General features: G+C 43.2%; 1 protein-coding gene across 5 annotated transcripts; it reads left to right on the top strand.

Moving 5' to 3' along the window:
• Positions 1-1,152: 1,152 nt before the first annotated feature.
• SPATS1 (spermatogenesis associated serine rich 1) lies at positions 1,153-23,372 on the top strand. Of its 5 annotated transcripts, none has more exons than XM_032862041.1 (8): positions 1,153-1,230; positions 1,610-1,684; positions 10,118-10,265; positions 13,092-13,216; positions 14,520-14,681; positions 19,454-19,574; positions 20,393-20,455; positions 22,910-23,356. In XM_032862041.1, the coding sequence occupies exons 2-8, from the start codon at positions 1,660-1,662 to the stop codon at positions 23,055-23,057; spliced, it is 792 nt and encodes a 263-aa protein (XP_032717932.1). In that variant the 5' UTR covers positions 1,153-1,230; positions 1,610-1,659; the 3' UTR covers positions 23,058-23,356. The 5 variants fall into 5 exon arrangements, with proteins under 5 accessions (XP_032717932.1, XP_032717931.1, XP_032717930.1 ...); XM_032862040.1 differs by lacking the exon at positions 1,153-1,230 and adding an exon at positions 1,273-1,320; XM_032862039.1 differs by lacking the exon at positions 1,153-1,230 and having other exon boundaries at positions 1,447-1,684; positions 22,910-23,025; positions 23,272-23,372.
• Positions 23,373-23,575: the final 203 nt, after the last annotated feature.

The following is a 23,575-nucleotide window of genomic DNA, read 5'->3' as shown; positions in this document are numbered from 1 at the left end:
CAGACACGAAGCAGGAAGCTCCAGGCACCTTCTGACTGCAGCCTCATGAGATACCCTAAGCAGGAACAGCCCACCTTACCCTAGCTAACTCCCAGAATCAGGAGATAATAATGATAGTTGTTTAAAGCCCCAGAGTTTGGGGATGATTTCTTATATGACCATAGATATCCAGAAAAAGTGGTTTATTAGGATTGTGGGATCCTGGGTGTCAACACTGTTTTTCTATATTTTCCAAGATTTCAGCAGTAACCATTTATTTCTTTTATAATTGATTAGAAATTGTTATTGAGAATAAAAACATGGGGGCACTTGGGTGGCTCAGTGGATTGAGCCGTTGAGCAGCTGACCTCAGGTCAGGTCACTCATGACCTCTGGGTCCTGGGATCCAGCCCTGTGTGGGGTTCCCCGTCACCCAAAAGTCTGCTTCTCCCTCTCCCACTGCCCCTCACCCTGCTCCTGCTCTCTGTCACTTAAATACAATCTTTAAAAAAGAAGAAGAAGAAGAAGAAAAATATGGTCTAATTTTTTCCACACTTCACCAAGGGAGAAATTAGGTCTGAATTTGAATTGAGGGACTTAAACCGGGCTTGGGGAAAAATTTTCCATGCAAGATTAATTAGATGCTTAAACGCATTAGAGACACATTCAAGTTGGTATGATGGAAAGAGTGGTCGATTCCAAGTGAGGAAACTTGGAAATGAATCTTCGTTTTGTTTTTTTTTTTTTTTTTTGGGTGACCTTGAGCAAGTCCTTGCTCAAATTCAGCTTTCTATTTTGAAAAATGCAGCTGGCTGCTTAGGGAAGATAACATCCAGCAGGGCGCCTGGCCCAGAAAAGTGGTAGGTGATCCTGCCTCATCAAGGCCAATTATGAACAGGCATCTGCGAGCTCTGTGCACGGCCCATCCTTCACTGCCACCCGAGGCTACAGTTCCAATAACGAAATCTGCCTTTGAGAAAAGCCACAATTCTTAAAAAAAAAAAAAAAGTCCAGCAACCCTGAGCGGCCCTCGAAGCGGTCCAGGCCTGCACCGTCCGCCCTTGCTGGCTGGGGAGGGTAGCGCGGATCCTCCCGGTACCCCGGCGCCGACCGAGGGCGGAGGAGCGCGGGGCTGGTGTCCTGGCAACCCCGGAACGCGCTTCCGCGCGGGAAGCCAGCAGCCCCGCTGCGCTCTCGCCCTCGGCTCGGGTTCCTCGCCCGCCGGGCGCCCGGCAGTTCTGCCGCCAGTTGGTGCGTTGATCTGGCCGCATCCTCGGTGGAGATCTCCGGGTGGAAGCCCGGGAGGTGGAAGGGGAAGGAGCACTTGGCGCCGGCGGGGCAGTGAGTCTGGGCGGGGGAGAGAACCCCCTGGAACTCCGGGGACGTCCCAACCGAGAAAAGCCCGGGGGGAGGGAGGAACGAGGGAAGCTCTGATTAAGACGCCAACCCTGCCCTCTGGACTTGATGGCCGGTGGACTTCCTCCTTTTTTGCTTTGATTGATGCCTTTCTTTAAAAGGGTCTTTCCTTGGTCTCCGGGTTGCTTTTAATACTTAAAATCAACACACGTGTAGATGAGTCCATGTACCCTGGAAATGGTCCACAGGACTGTCCTCTCCGCTCCATCTGCAGAGCGCCCTGCAGCAGAGAGCTGGCGAAGGCAAGACAAAGGAGACTCCGCCATGACCACAGTGGAGAAGAGACACAGTTGAGTTGAACTCGTCGGGAGGGCCGGGTGTGGATTTGGTCGCCAGATCCAAGTATATACCAAGGCTGGGAAGTTCAAAACACTTCAAGTTTAAAGGGTGGCCAGTTTGCCGGCGTATAAAAAGAACTCCTTAAATAGTAGCCTTTGTCTGTGTTAGTCCAAGATTTTTTTTTTTTTTAAAGCAGAGTTTATTGGGTTATAGGACAAAGCTCCTGAAGAAGGAGGGACCCAAGAGGGTTGCCCTTTAACCCAAGATCGGATGAGGCAGATAGTAGTTCAAAGCAGAGGTTCTTACAAATTACCTCCTGGGATCTTGTAACAGCCCCAGAGGTATATTCCTAATGAATAAAGAGAGCCAGAGGTTTGACCTGCCCAAGGGTTCAGTCAATAAATGGAGAAGCTGAGATTTGACCACAGTCTTCCGGTCTCCCAAACCTATGCCCTTTCGTTTTTCCTTGCTCAGACATTAGATTGGTGGCACTGTTTATTGGATGGGAGAGCTTGGGTGGAAAGTATGACCCCTTTAAAGAAAGGTTTACATTAGATCATGGATGGTGGCTCCCTAATTGGTTCTGAAGGCTGAGAAGGATGTGTGGGGGCCCACGGCCTTTAGAGAACAGGGTCATGGGGCAGAACAGCCACTGTCTCTCAGAAAACCTTGGAGTGAGTGTATGAGCATTTGTAGGTGAGTGGCCTGCATGTGGCAAAAAGGGAACATTTTAGAATGTTCTGTCTCTGCCCCATCAGATCATAGCTTGGTCCTCGGTCTTTTGTATTACAGAGCTCCCATCTCCTCATTCTCCTTCACAAGTGCATGGAGAGAAGGGAGGTGTGACTCTCCATACCCACCTGTAAGTGGAGAGCAGAAGAGCAGAAGGAGTTAGAACCATTAATGGTCCGATGTGGCTAGGTCAGCAAGGAGAAAAAGGGTTTGGGATTCTAATGTTAAGCTCCAGACTTTTCCATAGTTTCTAGGTTGAGCTGAGGTAATGGAGGGAGCTGGGGTTTTAAAGATGGAGTAGAGGGGCTCCATGTTTTTGAGTTAGGGTTACTGGAAGAACACCAGACCCTGAGATCCCCAAAGATCCATGACTTCCTGTTTTGCTCTGTAGGTATGTCCCCTCAGGAGACCACATCTGAGCTCAGCTTAACATGGAGTCCATGGGTTTCGGGAAGGAAGGGGCTCCATGAGCCTGTTGAGGATGAATGCAAAACTGGGGGTGTATATGCATTTTTCCAGGAAGGGGGGCCCATTGCTTTCATGACTCCTCAGGGGAGTCTGTGATCCAAAAAAGGGTTAAAAAACCACCGTCGTGGACCCTCAGGTTGTTTGTCGAGTCAAGAAACGGGTGAGAAACAGAGTGGTTTGTTCAAAAGGTATCCACATTAAGCTAGCTTGGCTAGATGTATTATTTTCTGCTGCCAGACCATGCTATTGTGTAAATGAGCCGAGATGACAAGTGTGCGAAAGTTCCTTGGTTATGTAAGGTGTTATTCCTGACTAAAGACATGGAAATAATTAGCGTGAATTCCACAGATGGTACCAAAGAAACAGACTTTCTTCTTAACTCCCCATTTCCCCCTGAATTCCTTTCTAGTTGCCAGAACCTTCTCTCGGTCCTTTCAGTTGAATCATCTTGTGTCAGAGCGGTTTAGTGAACTTGTTAGTTTCCTATTGGTTGGCTGACTGGACATTGAATTTGAATAACAATGATCATGCAAGGTGATGATCTTTTCAGAAGGATGTTGTTTAGCTTCTCTGTATTACCAGAGCCTCCAGAGCTAGAGAGGTGGGGCAGGTGTGGGGAGCCAGGCTGGAGAGGTAATTGACTTGCTAGAATGACTTAAGTTACTTTACACAATGGGAGCATCATTGTCAGAATGGAAGGAGTCAGACTTGTAATTTCAGCTCTCTTCTCTTTGAGGAGATGCGGAGAGGCAGCCAGAAGCCCCAGAAGACATATTTAAGTGTCTCCGGGTTGTATTCTAAGCTCTGTTAGTTACTTCTAGGAAGATCCTGTAGTCAGCTGTTTGAAGGATGTGCTCTCTGCCTGTTTAGCAGAGAGACTGCTCTTCCTACCCTTGCTGTCAGATAAGCCTTTCCTGTTACAGCAGCCACCTTCTAGACATTTGCTAACATAAAACTACTACTACTACTTCTCCTCCTCCTCCTCTTCCTCCTCCTTGTTTGTCTTCTTAAGATTTTATTTATTTATTTGGGGAGCCTGCATGCCCAGTTGGTTAAGCGTCTCCCTTTGGTTCCTGTCACAATCCTGGGGTCTTGGGATAAAGCCCCACATCGGGGGGGGGGGTCCCTGCTCAGCGGGGAGTCTGCTTCTCCCTCTCCTTCTGCTGCTCCCCCTGTTTCTGCTTGCCTTCTCTCTCTCTGTCAAATGAATAAACAAAATCTTAAATATATTTTTATTTATTTATTTGTCAGAGAAAGAGCACAAGCAGCGGGAGCAGCAGACAGAGCGAGAAGCAGAACCCCGATGCGGGGCTCAATCCCAGGACCCTGGGATCATGACCCGAGCCAAAGGCAGAAGCTTAACTGACTGAGCCACCCAGATGTCCCACCAACACAAAACTTATTACTCAAAGAAGGAAATATGCAAAATTTGTAGGCAGTGATTTCACTGTTTGCGGCTCAGGGTTATATAATATGTTCGAATTTTGCCCCTAAAATTTAAAAAAAATGAACCTAGAAATTTGTGATGCCATCCATAGCAACCAATTCTTGCTTTGGTGAACTCTCAAGTCCTCTAGTAGCAAATATACAGTTAGAATGTTTACATGCTATGAAAAGGCAACCACTGGGGCCCCTAGGTGTCTCAGTAGGTTAAGTATCTGATTCTTAACTTCGGCTCAGGTCATGACTTCAGGGTCCTGGGATCAAGCCTCACTTTGGGCTCTGGGCTGGATGTGGAGCCTGCTTAAGATGCTTAAGATTCTCTCTCTCTGGGATGCCTGGGTGGTTCAGGTGGTTAAATGACTGCCTTTGGCTCAGGTCATGATTCCAGGGTCCTGGGATCGAGCCCCATATCGGGCTCTTGGCTTAGCAGGGAGCTTGCTTCTCCCTCTCCCTCTGCTGCTCCCCCGTTTGTGCTCTTTTGCTCTCTCTCTGTCAAATAAATAAAATCTTAAAAAAAAAATTCCCTCTCCCCCTCTCCCTCTGCCCCCACCCCCAATGCACTCTCCTCCTCTTCTAAAATGAATAAATAAATCTTAAAAAAAAAAAAAAAAGGCAACCGCTGTTGAAACTGTTAAGACCTATGGGCAAAAATCATTGTAAGTAAATGCTTTTTTTCTTTTTTTTAAGATTTTATTTATTCATTTGACACAGAGCAAGGGAGAGAGAGAGAGACAGAGCAAGCACAAGCAGGGGAAATGGCAAGGAGGGGAGAAGCAGGCTCCCCGCTGAGCAAGGAGTCTGATGTGGGGTTCAATCCCAGGAGCCTGGGATCATGACCTGAGCTGAAGACAGCTGTTTAACTGACTGAGCCACCTAGGTGCCCCTCTACTCTTTTTTTTTTTTTTTTTAAGATTTTATTTACTTATTTGACTGAGAGAGGAATCACAAGTAGGCAGAGAGGCAGGCAGAAAGAGAGGCAGAAGCAGGCTCCCTGCTGAGCAGAGAGCCCGATGTGGGGCTTGATCCCAGGAACCTGAGATCATGACCTGAGCCGAAGGCAGAGGCTTAACCCACTGAACCACCCAGGCACCGCAAGGCACCCCTCTACTCTTGCTCTTATTTCTTGTCTGCACGTGCGGATCCCTTCTGCATCCTTATAGATAAACTTCATACCTTTTTCATAGGTATGTTTCTAGAAGTAGAACCACTGGACCAAAAGTGCCATTCTCACAGGATTCGGAGGCTACATATGACCAAAGTGCTTTTTAGTGAGATGGAGACGTTTCCACCAGCAATGTATAAGAATGCTACTCCTCCAAGCTGAGCCAAACTTGGGTATTTGCAAACTCAAAGCAAATACTGCTATCTTGTTTTAAATTCAGCTCTTTGATTACTAGGAAGGATGGATTTTTTTCCAAATGTGTATCAACGATTTATGTGTGTGTGTGTGTGTGTGTGTGTGTGTCTGTGTGTTTTAATGAATTACCTAATCACATCCTTTGCTCATTTTTTTCTCTTTGGGTATTTATTTCATCTAGTAAATTTATAAAAACTCATAATTTGTCATGACTATTAGTTCTTTTTCTTAATTGTGTATGCTGTAAACTTTCCCCCAGTTTATAGTTTGCTATGGAAGTTTTAAATGTATAAGTATTCAAATTTATGCATCTTTTCCTTTATTTTCCTATATTTGATATCTTTCTTAGAAATAACTTCCCCAAACTAAGATTGTATAAGCAATCAATTATCACTTTTTCAGGTACATCCTTTATTTTAAGTTTTATATTCAAATCTGTAAGTCATCTGGAATTTATCTGCGGATTAACTAATTAATTTTATTTTCATTGCATATGGTTAATTCATTGTTTCAGCAATATTTTTGAATAATCCATTTTTTCCTCATGGACATGAAATGCAACTTTTTTTTTTTTTTTAAGATTTTTATTTATTTATTTGGCAGACAGAGATCACAAGTAGGCAGAGAGGCAGGCAGAGAGAGAAAGAGGAGGAAGCAGGCTTCCTGCTGAGCAGAGAGCCTGATGTGGGGCTCGATCCCAGGACCCTGGGATCATGACCTGAGCTGAAGGCAGAGGCTTTAACCCACTGAGCCATCCAGGCACCCCAAAATGCCACTATTATATAAAATTTTATTCTACCTACATTTTCTATTTTGTTCTCTTGATTTAGCTGTTAGGGTTAGTGTCAGTACCATCTTGATTATTGTAACATCAAGATACATTTTATAAATTACACTCTATAGCTCTGTAACCTTGAACAAGTAATTGGGCATTTTTGACACTTGATTTCTTTATGTGTAATGTTATTTCTATTTTATTTGCAATTATGGTAATTCATTGCTAATACTGTTTACTTTTCTTAAAGATTGGTTTTTCTTGAACTTTGTTTATCTACATTATTCATTTTTCCCATGAAGCCATAATTCTAATAATTTTTATTTCATTCATTTCTGTTTTTATGTTATGGTATCCTTTTTTATCATTTTGGGGGGTTTATTTTTTTTCCCTTATTTCTTGCATTGCAAGTTTAGCTCATTAATTTTGGAATCTTTTTTTTTTTTTTAAGATTTTATTTATCTATTTGTCAGAGAGAGAGAGTGGGCTCAAGCAGGGGGAGCGGCAAAGGCTCTCCACTGAGCAAGGAACCCAATGTGGGATTTGATTCCAGGACTCTGGGATCATGACCTGAGCCGAAGGCAGCCACTTAACCAACTGAGCCACCCACGTGTCCTGGAATCTTTGTTTTTTTAATTTGTTTTTAAAGATTTACTTATTTGTTTTAGAGAGAGAGAGAGGACCAATGGAAGATGTAGAAGGAGAGGAAGAGAGAATCTCAGGCAGACTCTGTGCTGAGCATAGAGCCCAGTGGGGGGCTTGATCTCATGATGCTGAGATCGTGACCTGAGCTGAAACCACGTGACAGATGTTTAACTGACTGTAGCACCCAGGTACCCCTGGAATCTTTTTTTTTTTTTTTAAATACTATAATCTGTCAATTCTAAGGTGGACATTTTTCAGTTTGCATCTCTGAGGTTGGACTGGTCTTCCTAGTGCAGTGGGCCAAGCAGCAGGTGTGAAATAATTGTTAGAAACTTTGCTGAATGAGCACTGAATAATGCAGAAGGTATGTCTGTGTCTTGAAAGAACATTCCAGAAGCAGTTGAGGAGCACTCATTTAAGAAGTGAAGCATCACCCATGTGCTTGTTGCACTGAGGTCAGCTTAGGTGGGAAATGTGGCATCAGTGATTGCATTGAAAAAGGGTTCAGTAGTCACACTTTTGAATGCAAGAATGACTTAACCAATTTTTTTGCTTATATTTTCCTTTTTAAAACATGCGCATGAATGACAGGTGCTTAAAATCTACACCTAAGTAAGTTTGAAAGACTGCTTCAATAAATATATAATAAAAACTCTTAAGCAGTAAAGCATTCTGTCATAGTTTAATTGGCAACCTTCGTTCTTTGGGTACATAAAATACTGATATGCTAGAACCTCATATTCAGTGAAATACAGGATTACAGTAAATGCATTTCAGGCTCTAGTTTCTACTTACTGCTTTACTTGGATAACTACAAGTTTTGATTTATAGTACTTATGTCATTGACCATGAAGCACCTCATGAATTCCATTGTGTTGTCCTCATTTTCATGAGCTATTTAGAAGTGTGGTTTGAGTTTCCAAGCTTATGAATGTTTTTTGGCTGTTTTTTAATTATTGATTTCTAATTGTATTGCATTGTGGTCAGAGAGTGTGGTCTATGTTACGTTTGTGAACACTACTTTTTGGAATCTGGGAAACTGTGCTCTCCCCTTCACAGCTCCGTGTCTCTCTCAGCCCTTCCCCTGGGCTCACACATCAAGCAACCAGGTGACCCTTTCTTTATTTGGGGTTGTTCTGGGTGCTGTGGCACATTCCAGAACAGCTCTTCCGATGCTTGGCCGGCTCTGAGAATCAGCTGAGGTGCTTCTTAACCGTACTGACACCCAGGTCTTCCCTTGCAGGTCTGGATCAGAGCTCTGGGATCCAAGTGTTGAACCGAGTGCCCCAAGGTGATCCTCGTGACCTAGCAAATTCGAGAAACTGTGCAGTTGGGGAATCAGGAAGTGGCTTGGGACTGAAAGCAGTGGCGGAGCTAGACTTGAAGAGGAGGAATATCACTGCAGAACGTGAGTGAGCCTAACTGGCGCAGGGGAAGGAGGGTTTGCTCAGAATGCACATTCCCAGGCCTCACTTAGAGAGATTCTAATTCAGTGGGTCTGTGATGGGATTTAAGAATCTGTATTTTTGGGGCACCTGGGTGGCTTAGTGGGTTAAGCCACTGCCTTCGGCTTGGGTCATGATCTCAGAGTCCTGGGATCGAGCCCCGCATCGGGCTTTCTGCTCAGCAGGGAGCCTGCTTCCTCCTCTCTCTCTGCCTGCCTCTCTGCCTATTTGTGATCTCTCTCTGTCAAATAAGTAAATAAAAAATCTTTAAAAAAAAAGATGAAAAAAAAGAATCTGTATTTTTAACAGAGTTCTCAGATAATTCTGATGCAGGCAGTCCTTATGCCATACCCTGAAAAACTCAAGAATAGAGATCCTGGGAGGGGAAGGGAATGTACTCAAGAATCACAGAAATCTGACTCCTCTTTTTTGTAATTTTCTTAGAACTAGAAGTTACATTATGTCTATTGAGCTTCTATGCACTATAAAATTATGCATAAAGAAATGCAATATCCATTCCTCTGACTTTTTGTTTTTAAGTGACTGGCCAGGCACACAGCTCTATAAAATGACAAAAGAACAGACTGACTTTCACGAATCAGTAATTGTATAGCAGAGTGAAGATAATGGTTATGATTCTGTATCTGAGAAGCCTGGCTTTCAGGACTCTCTTACTTGGGGAATTTGGGGAGTTATAATTCTTTTTCATTTATTTGCTCAAATATGTGTTGAACATCTGTTTTGAGTCAGGCACTGTTCTGGGTGCTGCGAAGATGAGTAAGACATAGTACTAAGTCTGGTGGGGAAGACGCATATGTAAATTAATGACAGTGCTCCAGTTGGGGGGGTGTGGAACCCATGGAAGTTTCTTTTTTTTTTTTAATATTTTATTTATTTATTTGATAGAGATCACAAGTAGGAGGAGAGGCAGGCAGAGAGAGAGAGAGGAGGAGGAGGAAGCAGGCTCCCCAATGAGCAGAGAGCCCAATGCGGGGCTCGATCCCAGGACCCTGAGATCATGACCTGAGCTGAAGGCAGAGGCTTTAACCCACTGAGACACCCAGGCGCCCCCCATGGAAGTTTCTGATGGTAGTTCTTCGGATTATTCATCAATCTTTCCATGAGTAATCCTTTGAAAGTTTGTTTTGAGATGCTCAATGCCATGTACAGATAGATAGCTTGATTCAGATGTTATGTCTTCCACTTAATTCCAAGTAGGTAAACTCTGGAGGGTCAAGTAGTCTAGCATATGGTTAGGATTTTTTACTTTAGTGTCACAAGAGCTGTGATCAAATCTGGACTGAAGTGTTAATTTTCTGTGTGATCATAGGCAAGTTGCTTAACCATCTGTGCCTTAATTCGCTCTTTGGTAAAATGGAAGGATAAGCAATACTTAGTTCTGTGGCTGTTATGGGAATTAAGTGGGATAATGCTTGTAAAATGTTAACGTAATCCTCAATACACAGTACATGCTCAATAAATGTTAGTTTTGAAGAAATAATTTATATAATCTAGGGAACAAGAGGGAGGGCTAGGCATTTCATTTCAGTAATGAAATCCGATGGTGATGTGTTGCAGGTACTAAACACAGCAATTTTCTGGAATCTAAGGGATGCTTTGCCAACACAACATCCTCTGGCAGAAAGGTCAGCCACTCATCTTCTGTTGAAACATGTCTTAGTGTGAGCGAGCCTCCAGGCCTCTGCAAAGTGTCTGCTCACCTAGAGTAAGTAAGGGTGCAATAAAGACCATAACTATCGGGGTAAATTCTGACCAGGAAGCCAATATTCTGAGAGGTGGCATGACATGTTTGGCAAGAGCATGGATTCTAGAGCTACACTATCTAGGTTCAAACCCCAGCTCTGCCAAGTTCATCTGTGTGAACTTGGGAAAATGACTTTACTTTGTAAAATGGAGATAATATTTCATAGAATTGTTTTGAGGTTTAAATGAGTTAATACATGGAAAGGGATTGGAAGATTCCATGATGCACAATATGTGTTGTAGACATGCTTGTCATTATGAAGTTCAAAAGCAAGTGAACTAAGCTGTATTTTTTGCAATACATACTTAGGTGGTAAATCTTAGAGAAAAGCAAAGCCATGATTACTATAAGAGTCAGAGTCAGGATAGTCATTAATTCTCGGGGATAGGGACACACAAATGGTTTCTGGAGAGCAATGGATGGGGGGAAGAGTGGACGGGAGGGCTGGTTTTATAATTATTTGTAAAGCTATTTGTGGTGAGTACTTTTCTCTGTTTAGATTTTTCTTTTTCTTATTTATTTTTTAAAAAAGATTTTATTTATTTATTTGACAGATAGAGATCACAAGTAGGCAGAGAGGCAGGCAGAGAGAGAGAGAGGAGGAAGCAGGCTTCCTGCTGAGCAGAGAGCCCAATGTGGGGCTCGATCCCAGGACCCTGGGATCATGACCTGAGCCGAAGGCAGAGGCTTTAACCCACTGAGCCACCTAGGCTCCCCTCTTTTTCTTTTTTTAAAAGATTTTATTTGAGCGAGCGAGAGAGAGCATGAGAAGGGGGAGGGTCAGAGGGAGAAGCATATTCCCTGAGCTAAGCAGAGAGCCCAACTCTGGACTCAATCCCGGAACTCCAGGATCATGACCTGAGCTGAAGGCAGATGCTTAACCAACTGAGCCACCCAGATGGCCCCTCTGTTTAGATTTCTTCACGGTAAAAGTTTTGGAGCCTTTTTTTTTTCTTTTTGGAACTTTTTTTTTTTTTTCTAATGGCTTTTGTTATAAGGAAAGTAAGTACACATAGAAATTTTGAAAGTATAAAAACAATATTAAGAATAAAACTCATGGTAGTTCCACCTCTTAGAGAATCAATATTAACATTTTTTTAAAGATTTATTTTTAAGTAATCTCTACACTCAACGTGAGGCTTGAACTCACAACCCTGGGATCAAGAGTCATGGGTTCCACAGACGGAGTCAGCCAGGTGCCCCTTAATGTTATTTATTTTTCTTTAACTTTTATTTTAAATTTTTATACTTAACATATAATGTATTATTTGTTTCAGGGGTACAGGTCTGCAATTTGATGTTTTTTTTATGTGCATGAGAAAAAAAAGTCTTCACCCTTCTAAAGTGTGCAAACTCAGTGGTTTTTAACGTATTCACTAAACCATCACCACAATCAATTTTAGAACATTTCATCACCCCCAAAAAGAAGCCCATCCTCTTGAGCAATCACTCCCACCATGTCCCCTAACCCCCCAGCGCTAGACAACCGCTGATGTCCTTCTTATCTCTGTAGACTTGCCTATTCTGGACATTTCATATAAATGGAATATGTGGCCTTTGGTGTCTGGCTTCTTTCATTCAGTGTTTCATTTTCAAGGTTCATCTATGTTACAGCATGTATCAGTACATCATTCTTTTTTTTTTTAATTGGGGAGAATTATATATAACATAACATTTGCCATTTTATCCATTTTTCCCCATTGGAACTGATTACCTTTCAACCATCACTGCTATTTTTTTTTAAGGATTTTATTTATTTATTTGACAGAGAGAGAGAGCAAGCACAAGCAGGGAGGGCAGCAGAGGGAGAGGGAGATGCAGGCTCCCTGCAGCGCTCAGTCCCAAGACCCCAAGATCATGACCTGATTAAACCACCCACGCTCCCCCATCCTTGTTATTTTTAAAACATTTTCACCGGTTGTGGGGTGCCTGGGTGGCTCTGTGGTTTAAGCCTTCAGCTCAGGTCATATCAGGTCAGCTCAGGTCATGATCTCAGGGTCCTGAGATCAAGCCCCGCATCCGGCTCTCTGCTCCTCGGGAAACCTGTATTCCCCTCTCTGCCTGCTTCTCTGCCTGCTTGTGATCTCTGTCTGTCAAATGAATAAATTTAAAAAATCTTAAAAAAATATTTTCACCAGTCCCAATAGAAACATTCTACCCATTAAGCAATAATTCCCCATTCTCCCCTCTCTGCCGACCATGGTACTCTAATCTACCCTAATCTACTAACCTGATCTACTTTCTGTCTCTCTGAATTTACCTATTAAGGTATTTCATATAAATGGAGTCCTATAATGTTTGTCCTTTTGTGTTTGGCTTATTTCACTTAACCAATGTTTAAAGTTTCATTCATGTTGCAGCATGTATCAGAACGCCATTCCTTTTAATGGCTGAATAATATTCCATTGTATGTCAATACCACTTTTGCTTCGCCATACATTGGTCAGTGAGCATTTGGGTGGTCTCCACTGTGTGGCTAATGTGAGTAATGCTGCAAAGAACATTCCTTTACAAGAATCAGAGTCTCTATTTTTCAGTTCTTTGTGGGTATATGACTAGGAGTGGAATTGCAGGGTTATATGGTAATTCTCTAACTTTTTTGAGGAAACACCACACTGTGTCAGTCCCCTCAAGTTGTGGGTAAATAAATGATATGTCGTGGAAATTTATGGGGGCCAGACCTAGTTGTCATAAGGGAGAGTAATTCTAGTGTAAGATATGTAACATCAGGTTCTGACTACCAATTTAAACGCATGGAAGAATCTAATCCTTCTTCTTCCTTTCCAGCCTGGCTGCAGATTTGGGTCTGAAATCCTCCTCCTCACATTCTGATCACTCCTCTGAAACCTCATTGCCTGAAGTGCCAAAGGATAAATATCGTGAGGAGTTCAGTCTGCTTAAATTGCAGACAAGTGAGTATGTCATAGCCTCTTCCCTGTGTGCCTCCACACCCAGGGCTTTCCAGAAGTCTGTCGTGCTGTTGGGCACTGTTCACACAGGAAGCGTCAGGGGCTGGACATGCTTCATCTCTAATTCTCACAGTGACTCTGCTGAAATATACTTTTGAATATGAAATACATATAAAATGTATATTAAAATTGTCATAAAATATATGATATGGAAATATATTTTCTAAAACTAAAATGGATTTCTATAAAAACCATAAAAGTACTATAGCAAAGCATTAAAATAATAAAGGAGTATTTAGAGTATAGAAACCCCTTCCCAGTGTTCTTCCAACAGTATCTCCATTATGCCCTGTATCTGTGAGGAATTCTGAAACATGAATGTGCGTGCATGCATGTACTCAGGCATATATGGGTTGTATTATATATACAATCATATTTGCACTCGTGGAAAATAAGATATAAACTATTTTCACGCAAGGCAAATAGATCATGGACCTCTTTCTGTGTCACACATATAAATCTAGGTGGCTAATATAGACCTACCCATTTTACGCGGAAGTCCACTGAAGCTTGGAGACACTTCGTCACTCATATGAGAACACGGTGTTTGGGTTAGAATTGGAACTTGCCAGCCTCCAGAGCCTGTGTGCTTTCTTGGCCATCACAGAGCCCAAGGGCTTCTCAAGCAACCCTAGTGCTGTTAGGGGATCTCTCATTGTTTAAAATCGCTTTAGCGGTTTATAAGAAAAGTACTGAATGAGGAAACAAAGACACGGACAGGTCCAGCAACCTGCCCGAGGTCCCACAGGGGCCTTTCTCCTTTCCCGAGTTGCATGGAGACATCTTCCCGTGTCACTCTTATGCATGCTCCTGCCACCGTTGCTGCCAACACCACGGGCTCTTCCGCCCAGTTGGGGTGGTTGCCAGGCCCTTCCCTGCCTGATAGGCATTCTCTTCTTCCTACCCACTTATCAGCGTGAAGGTTGGATCGTAGGTGCTCTGAGACACGTAAAAGTGTCTCAGAGCTTTCCATTCCATACATCACTTCCAACTAAAAAATTGGCTTCATTTTTGGACGAGGTAAAAAGGGAAAAAAGAGGCCTCTTAGATCCCTTTCTCTCAAATTCCCTTCCTTTCAGGCCTCATCTGTCAGAGGTTGACATTGCCCCTGATGTAGAACGAAGGGCTTATACACGTTGATAAAGGACAGCCAGTCAGAGAATGCCTGGGACAACTTTCCTGTATTTTAACTGCGTTATGTGAGGCTGGGAGCGATGCTGATGGGAGGATTTCTGATGTCTTGCAGAAGATGGGCAGCGTCCAGAATGGACATTTTACCCAAGATTTAGCAGCAATATCCACACCTACCATGTCGGAAAGCAGTGTTTCTTTAATGGGCTCTTCCTCGGCAACAGGAGGTCTCTGTCAGAGAGAATGGTGGACAAGTGCTTTGGGAGGAAGAAATACGGTAATATTTTCCTCCTGGACCTTGCCTGTGCCATGCCTAAAAATACTCCCTGAGTTGTGGTTCTGTAGGTCCAACATTCCATGGCTGGCATCCGCCCTCTGGGATCACCATGTCACTCTAGCGCAGCCAGGAAGATGGGAACGTGAAGGGGATGGCTGGCAGACTGCACTTTCTGGCAAAGAACTCACAACATATGCTGATCCACATTTTTGTTTTTCTCTGAATTTCATAAAATGCTAATGTGACATTTAAGTCCTCAGATAAGTTCTCTCAGATACTTATTAATAGAAACCTTCATTCAAGCCTCCAGAAAATAATTTAGGTTTCAGTTAGCTGCTGCCCATCATATGTATTTAAATTGTACATTATATTCTTCAAAGGGAAAATATTCCCTTAAACCTTAGCCTGAAGTGCATGCTGTTATTTCATAGCTTATTTAATTAAAGGTAATTGAGATGAGTGTATATATATATATAGAGAGAGAGAGAGAGAGATTGGAACATGGGGAGTTCTCTGTCCCAACCTACCCATAATAGATTTATGGAAAGATCCTAGGGTTGCTGGGTACCCAAGGACCATTATAGCACATTCTTCTCTGGAAATACCTGTATTTCCATGCCATGCTTCATGGATTGCTGTCACAGGGATACAGACGGAAAAAAATAGAAAGTTCTCATTTTTGAGTTTCAACATAGGCCTTTTTTTTTTTTTTAAGATTTTATTTATTTATTTGACGCAGAGAGAGAGATCACAAGTAGGCAGAGAGGCAGGCGGGCAGCGGGGAGGAAGCAGGCTTCCTTCCGAGCGGAGAGCCCAATGCGGGGCTCGATCCCAGGACCCCAAGATCATGACCTGAGCCAAAGGCAGAGGCTCAACCCACTGAGCCACCCAGGTGCCCCTCAACATAGGCTTTAAACTCAGAGCAGAGACAAATAGTTTTAAAGATCAAGGCTTTTGTCTGGCAAGAGGATACACAAGAAGCCATGCTAGAGGAGGTGGGAGAGCTTTGGGGAGTCCCGCATTCTGCTTGATGCCCAGCACCAAAGCCTAGCTGGGTTTCTGCCTCTAAGGGTGGCTGGGCGAGATCTCAAGCTTCAGAGTCAAGTGGTTATCTGCTCTGGCTGAGCAGCAGGGTAGTGTGACTGCTGTGGGCAATATCTAGGCAGAAAGCCAGCCTCAAGGTCTCACCTACCCAGGAGATGCAGAGGAATAGCTGCATTTTTGTGCCCTGTGAAGACTGTGAAGATTGGGACACAGAGAAAGTAAGAAACAGAGAGCCAGCCAGGAGAACTGCTCTGGTCTCGCAACTGAAATGCTGGGAGACCACAGTATGAGGGGCGGGGGACCATCAAGCCAGGGATCGTAGGAGAATAAATTGATGCTTCACCTGATGCATTGTGGAGGGGACTGGCTTCCTGGGATCAGATTAGATGACATGTTTTAGCAGACAACAGAAATAAATGGCAGCTTTCAGAGAGTAGCAGAGATAAGGTGAGTATCAGATACTGATGTGCTTTGCAGTCCATGACCCAGGACCCAAAGCCTTACCCCAGAGCCCTGATATCATGTAAGCTTGTTGTGCACACCCTGACTTCTCACTCCCAACTGAGATGCAGCCATTGGGTAGAATGGGGAAGATTTATTTAAATATGAGATAATGGAGAAAAATCAGGAAGGGACTAAGTTTAGCTGTATAGTACTTAAGGATGCTCTTGGCCACAGTAGGACAAAAACCAAACTGTCAGAGGCTTAAATCATAAGATATTATATGTTTTTTTGAACAGATTTTATTTATTCATTTGAGAGAGAGAGAGAGAGAGAGGGAGGGAGCGCATACAAGCAGGGGGAGAGGCAGGGGAGAGGGAGAAGCGGACTCCCTACTGAGCAGGGAACCTGATATGGGGCTCGATCCCAGGACCCAGAGATCATGACCTGAGCTGAAGGCAGATGCTTAACCATCTGAGCCATCCAGGTGCCCCAGATATTACATGCTTTTTTTGAAGTTATTTATTATATATTTAACAAGAAGCTTTGAAATCTAGGTGGCCTATGTGGACTGGTTGCCCAATGATGTCATCAAAGACACAGGTTCATTTTGTCTTTCTGTGCTGCTATTCTCAGACTGTGTTAGATTTTTGTCTTCATAGTTGTCATCTTATGGTCACAAGAGAACTGTTGCTGTTCCAAGCATTGTATCTCTATTTCAAAACATGAAAAAGAGGAATCTCTCTTGTTGCCTTTCTCTTTTAGAACAAAGGGAAAATTTTCTCAAATGGTCTTTAGGAGACTTCCATCCACCCCATTTCACTGCCTAGAACTGGGCCAGTGTTAAGTATTCGTTAGAAATAAATGGGATTATCACGATCGACTCAAATCCTAATCCTAACCCATCACTTCCCTCCTAACTCAAAGTAAACATTATCCTGAATTATGTGCATTTTTATTTCCCTTCCATCCTTCCTTCATTCCTTTGTTCCCTCCTTCCTTCCTTTTATGGTCTTTATATGTACTGAATAAATGCAAAGATACACTTATGAAATATTTATTGAATGTATAGAATAAAGTATCACAATCACTTTCATGCTTCTTATTCCATTCAAGAAATGAAGTATTGTTGGGCGCCTGGGTGGCTCAGTGAGTTAAAGCCTCTGCCTTCAGCTCAGGTCATGATCTCAAGGTCCTGGATCGAGCCCCGAATCTGGCTCTCTGCTCAGCAGGGAGCCTGCTTTCCCCTCTCTCTCTGCCTGCTTTTCTGCCTACTTGTGATCTCTCTCTGTCAAATAAATAAATAAGATCTTAAAAAAAAAGAAATGGAGTATTGTCTTTACATTTTAAATTTCTTTTTCAAAAATATTTTATTTATTTATTTGACACATAGAGAGAGGGAGAGTGAGAGAGCACAAGCAGAGGTAGCTGCAGGCAGAGGGAGAGGGAGAAACAGTCTCTCTGCTGAGCAAGGAGCCCAATGTGGGGCTGGATCCCAGGACCCCAGAATCATGATCTGAGCCGAAGGCAGAAGCCCAATGGATTGAGCCACCCAGGCATCCATCAAGTCTTTTTTTAATAGAGGTCCTCCCCCTTTCCTTGCAGTTTATTTGGTGTAGAAACTATGTCATGGGCACCTGGGTGGCTCATTTGGTTGGGTGTCTGCCTTTGGCTCAGGTCATTATCTCAGGGTCTTGGGATCGAGCCCTGCATTGGGATCATGGTTCAGTGGAGAGTCTGCTTCCCCTCACTCTCTGCTGCTCCCCTGTGTGTGCTCTCTCACTCACTCTGTCTCTCTCTCAAATAAATAAATAACATCTTAAAAAAAAAAAAAGAAAGAAACTAGATCATGTATCCTGTAGAGTTTGCCAGTCAGGATTTTGCCGATTACACTTCTTGGTACCATTTAACAGGTTTCTCTGTCCTGTGTATTTCTTGTAAACTGATAGTAGGGGTGCGCCTGGGTGGCTCAGTGGGTTTAAGCCTCTGCCTTCAGCTCAGGTCATGATCCCAGGGTCCTGGGATCGAGCCCCACATCGGCTCTCTGCTCAGCGGGGAGCCTGCTTCCCTTCCTCTCTCTGCCTGCCTCTCTGTCTACTTGTAACCTCTGTCTGTCAAATAAATAAACAAAATCTTTGAAAAAAAGATAATTAAAAAAAAAAAAAAACCAAAACCAAAAAACAACGATAGTAGGACCTGTAGGCTTGATTCGCTTTAGGTGTGATTACTTCTTAGGTGATGTGCAGTGACTTCTTTAAATCCAGAATACAATGATCTTTTCCCATTTTTTTCTCTTCCTCAATCTCTTACAGTGCTTGATACTGTTAAGCTTGGCACCGGACATTTCTTCTTTTCATGACATTCTCTTCTCTCTTGTTATTTCTTGGATAAGATGGAGAGACAGCATCATGACTGCCAGTCAGCTTCCATTACAAACTGAAATTCAACACCTTTATTATAGAAAAAAAAAACAATTGAAATATGTTTCATTAACGGTTGGCTCTAACCCATTAGCTATGATCAGGCCATTGGTGGAGTTCCTTCAAGGCCTAATTTGTTGTCATAGAACGAAGAACAAAATGTTGTCTGTGGTTATAAATTGTAGGGAAATTGACCTGAAAATGTAATTTTTTTCTTCTGTAGCTCTTCCTCATTAGCTCATTTCCTTCTGAGATCTAGTCAGAGAGACTGATTCCAATTACATTTGCTTCTTAAGCTTTATAGGATACAGGGATTCAAAGAGCACCAATGCTCAGATTTTAAGCAGACTTCTTGCTTACCCTTTGCAGATACCTTTGATTCACCATTCACTTTAAACCAAAATATCCCGTCTGAACCTAAGCGATTCTTCTTTCCCGGGGGGGGGGGTTTATCATGGCACTTTCTGGAAAGTCTCCCAAACACAGTGTTTCTCAAGCACACTTTTCATCTTCTCAAGGCAAGACAATCACAAACATAATAATAATATGTACCTCATAAGAAAACATGAAATTATCTTGTTTCCATTGTCATATTGATAGAGCCTATCTTTGGATTACCTTTAGTCATTTTTATGATCATGTTTTTAATTTTTTAAAAAGTTTTATTCATTTATTTGAAGAGAGAGAGAGCCAGCACAAATATGGGGAGCAGCAGGTAGAGGGAGAGGGAGAAGCAGGCTCCCCACCGAGCAGGAAGCCTGATGCAGGGCTTGATCCCAGGACCCCGGGATTGTAACCTGAGCTGAAGGCAGACGCTTAATGACTGAGCCACCCAGGCACACCTGTGTTTTTAAATATCATTCACAGATATTGATCCTAGGAATGGAATACCAAAGTTAACTCCAGGAGATAATCCATATATGTATCCAGAACAGAGTAAAGACTTCCACAAAGCAGGATCAACTCTCCCACCAGTGAATTTCTCCATGTAAGTGTATATGAATACTACGATTCTTTTGTTAATTTTATTTTTTATTTTATTTTTATTTTTTTAAAAGATTTTATTCATTTATTTGACAGAGATCACAAGTAGGCAGAGAGGCAGGCAGAGAGAGAGGAGGAAGCAGGCTCCCTGCTGAGCAGAGAGCCCGATGTGGGGCTCGATCCCAGGACCCTGGGATCATGACCTGAGCCGAAGGCAGAGGCTTTAACCCACTGAGCCACCCAGGCGCCCCTCTTGTACTAATTTTAAAGTAATTGTATCTCTCTGTACTATATATGTTATATTTCATAAGGAGTAGATTCCAACAAAGCATGGCTGCCGACAATTCCTAGAAAAGTTCATCTCTAGTTCCTTAGTGTCCGCGTATATGTGTGTGCATAACCGAAATTATACACAGGATCTTGACTACAAAAATGTGGTTGTTAATTTTGTCCCTATCGTAGTTACTGTAGGTCTGAAGACTTTTCAGTTTCATATCGAATCAAATTGTTCATCAGTGACTACTGTTTGAATTGATGTACACTTGGAACTAAACTTAGACCAAAGTGACTGAGGAGAAAGGGAGGTTCGTTATGTTAAAAGAAAAATAGTAGGTATATTGCATTAATATTTAAAAAAATGGATCACGTTTGCTTTCATGGTGTTTAGTACAAATTATAATAAGAATTATGACCTTATAGCTGTGAGGCCCATAGGAGGCCATTAAAACCAGAAAATTAAACATTCTATTGAACACGATGATGTACCAGTCTCTCTGCTATAGAAGCCATGCCAATTTGATGGTTGTCTGTTCTGTTTTTCAGAGTGCCTTATGAAAAGAAATATGATACATTTATTCCACTAGAGCCTCTTCCACAAATTCCTATGTGAGTTCTCGCACCGTGTTTTTATATTATCCAATCTTTATGAAGTTATTAGTTATTTATAATTTTCTCCTACGAAGGAGCTCCTAGGCCCCCAACACGGAGGGACCTTTGGCCTTCCAGCAGGTGGGGCAATTTGTATGGAGAGTTTTGGTGAGGCACTTGCAGGGCAAGTGCTGTGGAGTCTGGCAGCTGGGTTGTCCACATCTTCAGCAGGTAAGATGGACAGTCTGCCAGAGGCCCCATGTTGTGCTAGGTAAACACTGTGGGGGGGTTTATATGGAGCAAAAAGATTTTCAAAACCCAAGAGTTGTTGGAAAAGAAAGACCCATGCTTAAATGAGTGCAGCCAAGGAGGATGGTTAGAATTCGAAGAGGCAGAGGAAAAGCCATCTGAATATTTTCATGTTTGAGGGAAATATCATTCTTCTGATCTCATATTTTAAGGTCACCATCATTCTGAACCTCATTTATTTGCCCAAGTAGGGTTTAGACCTAGAAAATGATATGTGTCAGCATAAAAAATTTCACTTTCCAGGGGCACCCCAGGGGCTCAGTCTGTTAGGCAACCGACTCTTGATTTTGGTTTGGGTGATGACCTCAGGGTCCTGGGATTGAGCCTGTGTTGGGCTCCCTGCTCAGTGGGAGTCTGCTTGTCTTCCTCTGCCCTTCCCTTTGCCCCTCTCCTGCTTGTGTGTGTCTGTGCTCTCTCTCTCTCTCTCTCTCTCTCTCTCTTAAATAAATAAATAAATCTTAAAGTAATTTAACTTTAAAATTTTTATTTATTTGAGAGAGAGATAGAAGGAACATGAGTTGAGGATAGGGACAGAGGGAGAGGGAGAAGCGGAGCAGGGAGCCTGATGCAGGGCTCGACCCAAGGACCCCCAAGATCATGACCTGAGCTGAAAGCAGACATTTAACTGATGCCATTAACTGCATTAACTGGCGCCATCCAGGTGCCCCCAAAATTTCACTTTCTAATGCAAAACAGTGTCATGTAAGTATGGCTAGAGTGGGCAAGTGACCCACAGTCTGATCTACCAGCGTCCGGCTGAGAGAAGAGACCAAACCCTGGAGCTCAGTGGAAATAAAAGCCTTTTATTCCAAACTTGTGAGCTTTTTTTTTTTTTTTTAAGATTTTATTTATTTAGTTGACAGAAATCACAAATAGGAAGTGAGACAGGCAGAGAGAGAGGGGGAAGCAGGCTCCCCGCTGAGCAGAGAGCCCGATGTGGGGCTTGATCCCAAGACCCTGGGATCATGACCTGAGTTGAAGGCAGACAGACGGTCAAGGACCAAGCCACCCGGATGCCCCAGTTTGACAGACTTGATCCCAATTCTGTCATAATATTTTGTTACAATTATTATGTGTATTATATTATTTTTATCATGAGTCTGTTTTCTTTGATTGCTTCAACAAAAGTTAAAAAAAATGATTTCTTTCGATGTTAGGGAATGCTTGTTGTTTTGTTCTACTGATGCTTTCTGCTAGTATCTTTCTATATTGCCCAAACAAGAGCCTGCTCGTCTTGTTTGGGCTTCTAGTATTGGTTTGTCAGCTTTATGTGATATCCTTGACCCCCACCTATTACCTATGTAGTCATCCCGTTTCCTTCCTGCAAGCACTTCCCCATCACTAGCAGATTTATCAGGGCATTTTTTCCCCCAGTCATGGTGCATTTCTCCCTAAATGTATGAAAACCGTAGCTGCCAAAAGATGAAAAGATTAAGAATGTCTGACTCATCCCAGGAGTCCCAATTCCTGGTACCTCCTGGAACACACGCAGTGTAGGCCAGCATATGTCCTTTCAAATCTCTGCGGACTTGGGAGGATGCCGGTGTCTGACTTAACTGAGGCCACAGCGAAACAACAGAAGGCACACTCAGGTGGGCTTCTCAAGAGAGAAGAATGAAAGGACTGTTTCCGGATGGATAAACAGCTGGAGGGAAATTGCATGGAAGGGCAAAGTCCCCTGCTCTCTCGATTGGGCAGTCACCACTGTCACCACTCCCAAAGGTTTCATTGCCCAGCTTGGCAGGAGATGGAGAATGGCTGTCAGGAAGGGTTTGTGGCAGTGGAGAGTGTAGTCGCAGCCAGAAGTGGGGTACCTCAGGAGATAGCAGGAGTAGAGGAGCTAGGTGAGAAATACCCCAACCTCTGCTTGCTTTCTGGTCTCCTGCTGGTGCGTTAGCCAAGCCTGGCTGAAAGCTAGGGGCATATGGTGGGGTCAAGGTGGTGCAAGTGGCAGGGGTCAGGTCTCTGGGCAGAGAAGGGCAGAAAAGAGAGTTGGGTCTGGGGAAGAGGGAAATGCTGAACAACTAACATGGTTTGTGTCATCGCTGGTCTCCTAAATTGGGGGCCTTCTTGCTTTGGAGGATGCCGTGTCTGATCCCCTGAAGGTATTTGTCCATTTTGCTGCACACAAACTCAAACCCAAGTGTTGTTTTCTTTCCACAGCTTGCCTTTCTGGGTGAAGGAGAAGGCCAACAGGCTGAAGCACGAGATAAGAGAGGTGGAGGAGCTTGATAACTGGCAACCAGCGTCCCCCTTGGTGCACAGTTTATACCCTCCTGGTGGGTTAAAGAACCTTCAAAGAACAGTATAAAAACTGGAGGCAAGCCTGGAAGAGAAGGCCTTTGAGAGGCTTCACAGTGGAGAGGAGAGAAGGCGAAGCCTCTCCCAGAGTGGATGGTGTCCTTTGCCCCAACGTGGTCCCTTGGGCTGATGTCATGGCCACGCATCACTGGTTGAGTGTGTTGGTTGAGCACTGGTAATCTTATAACAGAGCACAACCTTTAACTCCATGCCTCTATCCACAGGTTCTCTGGATTCCGCAAGACAGTCCTGAACAGAAACAGGTCCATAGAACCCGTACTGACTGTAGTCAGGGGAGCCTCTTCTGATCGATCGCTTCTGTCAGTGTGACTGCTCTAGGTCAAACGTTTGACTTTGATGTGCTCTTTTTAACTTTATATTTTGAAAACTTTCAAATTTACAGAGAAGTTGTGAGACTCATTCAATGAACAAATCCCCACATATCCTTCATCCAGAATCTACAACTGTTAACATTTGTCAAACTTGGTGCCTTCTCTCTCTTTCTTTTGTTACTCTTATTGTTTTGTG

The sequence above is a fragment of the Lontra canadensis genome, unplaced genomic scaffold (assembly GCF_010015895.1).
Source record: "Lontra canadensis isolate GAN:19392208 unplaced genomic scaffold, GSC_riverotter_1.0 scaffold23, whole genome shotgun sequence".
Taxonomy (NCBI): Eukaryota; Metazoa; Chordata; class Mammalia; order Carnivora; family Mustelidae; genus Lontra; species Lontra canadensis.
Note: the sequence above shows the minus strand (reverse complement) of the source record. Positions and strands in the feature narration are given on the sequence as shown.

Bases quoted from the DNA above. Each gene is read 5' to 3' on its own strand.
- SPATS1 (XM_032862038.1), top strand. From the start codon at position 1,552: ATGAGTCCATGTACCCTGGAAATGGTCCACAGGACTGTCCTCTCCGCT. The intron at 10,266-13,091 runs GTAAGTAAGGGT...CTTCCTTTCCAG, and splicing joins AAAGTGTCTGCTCACCTAGA to CCTGGCTGCAGATTTGGGTC. The intron at 19,575-20,392 runs GTAAGTGTATAT...TCTGTTTTTCAG, and splicing joins CCACCAGTGAATTTCTCCAT to AGTGCCTTATGAAAAGAAAT.